The sequence below is a fragment of the Piliocolobus tephrosceles genome, unplaced genomic scaffold (genome assembly GCF_002776525.5).
Source record: "Piliocolobus tephrosceles isolate RC106 unplaced genomic scaffold, ASM277652v3 unscaffolded_5434, whole genome shotgun sequence".
NCBI lineage: Eukaryota > Metazoa > Chordata > Mammalia > Primates > Cercopithecidae > Piliocolobus > Piliocolobus tephrosceles.
In genome coordinates, this window is record NW_022332535.1 from 1 (window position 1) to 6,043 (window position 6,043).

The 6,043-nt window shown below is 58.5% G+C and overlaps 1 protein-coding gene across 6 annotated transcripts; it reads left to right on the forward strand.

The window, feature by feature from the left end:
- Nucleotides 1-1,477: 1,477 nt before the first annotated feature.
- LOC113220595 (sarcoplasmic/endoplasmic reticulum calcium ATPase 3-like) lies at nucleotides 1,478-5,254 on the forward strand. 6 transcript variants are annotated; one of them, XM_026449929.1, is made up of 6 exons: nucleotides 1,482-2,033; nucleotides 2,801-2,918; nucleotides 3,805-3,922; nucleotides 4,245-4,344; nucleotides 4,483-4,576; nucleotides 4,777-5,254. In XM_026449929.1, exons 1-6 carry the CDS (start codon nucleotides 1,984-1,986, stop codon nucleotides 4,879-4,881), a joined length of 585 nt encoding a protein of 194 aa, XP_026305714.1. In that variant the 5' UTR covers nucleotides 1,482-1,983; the 3' UTR covers nucleotides 4,882-5,254. The 6 variants fall into 6 exon arrangements, with proteins under 6 accessions (XP_026305712.1, XP_026305713.1, XP_026305714.1 ...); XM_026449930.1 differs by having other exon boundaries at nucleotides 1,485-2,033; nucleotides 4,245-4,317; nucleotides 4,777-5,253; XM_026449927.1 differs by having other exon boundaries at nucleotides 1,478-2,033; nucleotides 4,483-4,846.
- The last annotated feature ends 789 nt before the right edge of the window (nucleotides 5,255-6,043 follow it).

The window sequence follows — 6,043 nt, forward strand, 5'->3', positions numbered from 1 at the left end:
AAAAAAAAAAAAAAAAAAAAAAAAAAAAAAAAAAAATTACCCAGGCGTGGTGGCAGATGCCTGTTTTCCTAGCTACTCGGGAGGCTGAGGCAAGAGAATCACTTGAACCTGGGAGGTGGAGGTTGCGGTGAGTTGAGATCACACCACTGCACTCCAGCCTGAGCAATAGAGCAAGACACAGTCTCAAGAAAAAAAGGAAAAAAAAAAAAAAAACCAAAAGGGGTCTTGCAGGATACAGTGAATAGGAAATAGGCAGGCAGGCAAAGGGAAGGAGTGGGCAGAGCGGTGGCCTCACCAGTAGAAATGGGCTCCTCCAGGGCTCTCCATGTGCCTGTGAGGCAGAAGCTCCAGCCCAGCGCACCTTCTTTTTTTTTTTTTTGAGATGGAGTCTCACTCTGTCGCCCAGGCTGGAGTGCAGTGGCACGATCTTGGCTCACTGCAACCTCCACCTCCTGGGTTCAAGTGATTCCCCCGCCTCAGCCTCCCGAGTAGCTGGGACTACAGGCACCCGCCACCATGCCTGGCTAATTTGTTGTATTTTTAGTAGAGACGGGGTTTCACCATGTTTGCCAGGATGGTCTCGATCTCCTGACCTCATGATTCGCCAGTCTCGGCCTCCCAAAGTGCTGGGAATACAGGCGTGAGCCACCGCATCCGGCCCCCAGCGCACCTTCTAATGAATAATTCCGGAGGCCACAGCGAGACCTATGACCTGGGGAATACTGTGTGTGTGTGACAGGTGCTTACTGGTGAAACCCAGAAGCACTGGGCAGGGCATTTATGGCAAGAGCAATAGACCCATTGAAACATTTTTATGTATTTATTTTTTTGAGATGGAGTCTCACTCTGTCACCCAGGCTGGAGTGCAGTGGCACGATCTCGGCTCACTGCAGCCTCCACCTCCCGGGTTCAAGCGATGCTCCTGCCTCAGCCTCCCGAGTAGCTGGGATTACAGGCGCCCGCCATCATGCCTGGCTAATTTGTGTGTACACGTATGGATAGGCCATTAAGATGTGGCAGAGTGAGGCCTGACAACAGTGCACAATTGGCAGGAGGATTTGTTCCTCTTGGTCACTGGGTGGGCGGAGTCAGGTTCAAAGTTCAGGAGGTTTTCCCTTCTTTATGGTCAGCACCAAATAGAAACGTGTGGCCACTCACGCCTGTAATCCCAGCACTCCGGGAGGCCAAGGTGGGTGGATCATTTGAGCCCAGGAATTTGAGAATAGCCTGGGCAACATGGCGAAATCCCGTCTCTACAAAAAATACAAAACTTAGCCAACAGCGACGGCTTAGGCCTGGAGTCTCAGTTACTTGGGAGGCTGTGGTGGGACCACCACCTGAGCCCAGGAATTCAAGGCTACAGTGAGCTGAGATCGCACCACTGCACTCCAGCCTGGGCAATGAGAGTGAGACCTTGTGTCAAAAACAAAACAAGGCCAGGCACAGTGGCTCACACCTGTAATCCCAGCACTTAGGGAGGCCGAGGCAGGTGGATCACTTGAGGTCAGGAGATTGAGACCAGCCTGACCAATATGATGAAACCCCATCTCGACTACAAATACAAAAATTAGCCACGCATTTCCCTATTCAGTGGTCTCCAGGGTCCCGCTAGCCTCCCCAGGCTAATGCCAGCTGTTCTCCTTCTGAGCCACTGCACTCCTGCTCCAGAACATTCTGCCTTTCCCACTCTGTACCCTTGCTTCTCCCTGACACGGTGCATCTCCCCACCGCCGCCCCGACCCTGTGCCCCTCTCGGGATCCCCAGCCCACCCCATGATAACATTTTGTGTGCTGCTTATGCCCAGGCGTGAGCCAAGGGCAGGGTGAGGCTTCCCTCCTCCCACCCACCAGCCCCTCACCTGACCTGCTGTTCTCTCTGACCTGCCACGGTGCCCCCAGAGGAACTTCCTGAAGTGCTCTGAAGACAACCCGCTCTTTGCCGGCATCAACTGTGAGGTGTTCGAGTCACGCTTCCCCACCACCATGGCCTTGTCCGTGCTCGTGACCATTGAAATGTGCAATGCCCTCAACAGGTGGGCTGGGCGCAGGGCCTGGAGCTGGGGCCTTGGACTGGTGCCAGTTGTGAGGGTTGGGGGTTCCAGTATCAGTGTCTGAGGGTCAGGGGTTTAGGATTGGGGTATACTGGTCAAGAGGGTCCAGGATTGGGGTCTGATGTTTGGGGGGTTCAGGATTGGGATCAGAGGTTCAAGGGGGTCCAGGATTGAGGTCCAGAGGTCAAGAGTGTCCCAGACTGAGGTCTAGGGGTCAGAGAGGTCCAGGATGGGGGTCTGGGGTCAAGGGGTTCAGGTTGGAGTCTGATGTTTGGGGAGTTCAGGATTGGGATCAGAGTGTCAAGGGTCCAGGATTGGGTTCCAGGGATCAGGTGAGTCCAGGACTGAGGTCTGGGAGTTAGAGGGGTCCAGAACTGAGGTCTGGGGCCAAGTAGGGTCCAGGATTAGGGTCTGGGGGTCAGGGGGGTCCAAGATTGGGATCCAAAGATTTGGGGACCAGGATTGGGGTCTAAGAGTCAGAGAGGCCCAGAGGGGATTCTGAGAGTCTGTGGGGACCGGATTGGGGTCTAGGGGACAAAGAGGGCTGAAACTGGGGTCTGAAGAAATAAGCCAAGATTAGGTCTGAGGGACAGAGAAAGGGGTCCCAGCCCGGGACAGGCCCTGGCGGGCTGAGCGGGCAACAGCGATGCACTGCTGGAGAAGTGGTGAGGCTCCTCCCACAGGGGTGGGTTCCCGCGGCAGGGCCTCCCTGCACCCCGGCCTAAGGGGAGCTCCCTGTGCCTTGGCAGCGTCTCGGAGAACCAGTCGCTGCTTCGGATGCCGCCCTGGATGAACCCCTGGCTGCTGGCGGCTGTGGCCATGTCCATGGCCCTGCACTTCCTCATCCTGCTCGTGCCGCCCCTGCCTGTGAGTCACCCCGTCTGTCCCACTGCCCTGTTCCCCGGACATCACAGGCCCTGGGCTGGTCACTGGGCCCCTCTGGCCCCCCTGCAATGGAAACCACCTGGAGGAGAGGGAGGTGAGGGGTCTGGCCAGCCACCACCTCCAGATGTGGCCCGACCTTCAGGAGTTCCCAGACTTGGGGGATGGCAGAGGGGGAACCCCCTGCTGAAGAGACTGTGCCCAGAGGCTGGGGTGGAAGGAAGGACGAGCTTTCCTGGGGCAGAATCCTCCCGCCTCCCAACAGTAGGGATGGGAGTTGGCCCAGTGGGCAAGGGCAGGGGAGGGCCCTTGAGGCAGAGGAAGCTGAGTGGACAAAGATCGGGGGGGGTACATCCAGGAGGTTCTTAGGAGTGTTCACGAAAAGTCCGTCAGAGCCCAGGGGGGTAAGAGTCCATCAGGGCCCGGGGGTAAGAGTCCGTCAGAGGCCGGGCGCGGTGGCTCAAGCCTGTAATCCCAGCACTTTGGGAGGCCGAGACGGGCGGATCATGAGGTCAGAAGATCGAGACCATCCTGGCTAACACGGTGAAACCCCGTCTCTACTAAAAAAATACAAAAAAACTAGCGGGCGAGGTGGCGGGCGCCTGTAGTCCCAGCTACTCGGGAGACTGAGGCAGGAGAATGGCGTGAACCTGGGAGGCGGAGCTTGCAGTGAGCTGAGATCCGGCCACTGCACTCCAGCCTGGGCGACGGCGCAAGACTCAGTCTCAAAAAAAAAAAAAAAAAAAAGAGTCCGTCAGAGCCCAGAGGGGTAAGAGTCCGTCAGAGCCCAGGGGGATAAGGCCGGTGGACGGCTGGGGCACGGGACAGCCAGTCCTTCCTTTCACCAAACCTCCCTTCCCCTCTCCGCCAGCTCATTTTCCAGGTGACCCCACTGAGCGGGCGCCAGTGGGTGGTGGTGCTCCAGATATCTCTGCCTGTCATCCTGCTGGATGAGGCCTTCAAGTACCTGTCCCGGAACCACGTGGACGGTGAGTGGGAGGCCCCCTCCCACCCACCGCTGCTCCTGGGCTGCAGCGGACGCTGTGGGTGCGGTGCGCAGAGCCTCTGTGTCTGCAGGCGGGGGAGGCATTCTTGGATCTCCAAGTGGAGGGCATGAAGGGACTCTGGTGACCGGGACCCAAGGTGTCTGCAGGGTCTTGCACTGCAGGGCTCCTGGGCCAGCAATGGAAGCACCTCTCAGGCCACACTGCCTCATTGTCTTCACCTGCCGCTCCTTACATGGCCAGGGCACTGTGTGCTCTTCTGGGCCTCGGCCTCTGACCCCTCTGCACCCGGCCTGTCTTTATCCAGGCATTCTCAGGACAGTCTCGCAGGCCTGGAGTAGGCAGCCGATGACCGCCTCTTGGACCCCAGACCACACCGGGTTGGCCTCTTTGGTGTCACCTTGTGGGTGGGTCAAGGGGAGGGTTGTTGCTGAGCTCACAGCTCTGGGTCTGCCTTAACCCCGGAGTGGAGAGGACAGGATGGCAGGTGTCAGGCTGGAGAGAAGTGGGCTGGGACATGGGGTCCATCCACTTGCCTCTGCCAGGTGGATTCTGAGAGTGGGTGATTCTGAACCTCCAAGGACCAGGGGCACAGCATCATCTTGCTGTCAGAGCTACTCAGAGAGGGAGGAAGCCGGGGTGAGCTCCCGTTCCTGGGGATTTACGCAGAGGCAGTGGCCGTGTGGCTGGACTGCTGTGCGGGGGCCTAGGTTGGGCTGGGCAGTGACTGAGGCCTGCATTGGGGCAGCTGGGTTGTTGGGGGCTACCTCTGGCAGGAATGTGCCCCAGGGGAAGGGGTGGAGGGACTATAAATAGATCACACATCTGTCATTCCCTAGGAGCTGAGCAAGGGAACTGGCCTGTCCAGGGAGTGGCCAGACACGTGTAGGGACTGCGTTGAGGGTGCAGGTGGGCACTCAGCAAGGCAAGCCTGCCGGGACTGAGGGGGAGTTTCTCGAGGCTTTGAGGTTAAAGCAGTGGTTGGAAAGAATAGGATTGAACCTGGTGGAACAGGGCTGGGTGAGCACAGATGCTGACATTCAGAGTGGAGGGCAGAGGGGGTGAGGTCCGGGGAAGGGGCAAAGGGCCTTGAGTGCCAAGGTAGAGACCCTGGACACTGTCCTCAGGGCAGTGGGGAAGCATGGGAGGAGTGTAAGGACAACGCGGGACTGTGTCAACCATGGAGGACAGGCAAGAGGGGGTGAGACTAACGGGCCGGACACAGTGGCTCACGCCTGTCATCCCAGCATTTTGGGAGGCTGAGGCGGGAGGATCACCTGAGTCAGGAGTTCAAGACCAGCCTGGCCAACATGGTGAAACTCCGTCTCTACTAAAAATACAAAAATTAGCTGGGCGTGGTGGCAGGTGCCTGTAATCCCAGCTACTCATGAGGCTGAGGCTATAGAATCACTTGAACTTGGGAGGCAGAGGTTGCAGTGAGCTGAGATTGAGCCACTGCACTCCAGTCAGGGGGACAGAGTGAGACTCTGTCCCCCATCCTCCCCAAAAAAGAGGGGTGAGACTAACACCAGGAGGTGAGCGAGCAGCGTTGAACAGACCTGGGGAGCAGGCAGAGCTCTGGCCCCGGGGAGCTGGTCCCGGCAGCACCTCCACCTCCACCTCCTTGAGATGTTGGCGGTGGCCCCTGTGAAGTTTGGCTTGGAAAGGTGGTGCCTGGCTGCTGGAGGACAGACACAGGCTGGGTACCTGCAGCTCCATCTGAGGGGTGGGGTGGAGGCACCCCAAGGAACGTGCTCACTGGAAGGCCAGACAGCCCTGCCCAGCGCCGCTGCAGTCCCTGGGGCCTCCTAAAGCCAGACGGAGCGGGGGTGAGAGCGGGACCCTTTGCGCTCCCAAGCCAGCCGGGTGGCCTTTTAGGGAAGTTTTTCTGAAGCCCGACGCTTGTGGCTTCCCCATGATTTATGTCATTTACGAGGGATGTGTCCTAGGGAGAAGTTTGGCTCCTGGGTCAGCCCTGGGGGCTGGGGGCGGTCCTCTTGCCCTACCTCCTTGCTCTGCCCAGGTGTGGCTGAGCAGCTGTCAGGGGAGGCCTGGGGGCTGGGCTGTGGTGGCTGGGGGGGACAGATCTGGGAGGTTACAGGCGGG

What these genes read in the sequence shown, in the direction of transcription:
- LOC113220595 (XM_026449927.1), top strand. Translation starts at nt 1,984, where the DNA reads ATGGCCTTGTCCGTGCTCGTGACCATTGAAATGTGCAATGCCCTCAAC. An exon ending in ATGTGCAATGCCCTCAACAG is followed by an intron (nt 2,034 to 2,800) that starts GTGGGCTGGGCG and finishes GTGCCTTGGCAG; the next exon opens with CGTCTCGGAGAACCAGTCGC. An exon ending in TGCTCGTGCCGCCCCTGCCT is followed by an intron (nt 2,919 to 3,804) that starts GTGAGTCACCCC and finishes CCTCTCCGCCAG; the next exon opens with CTCATTTTCCAGGTGACCCC.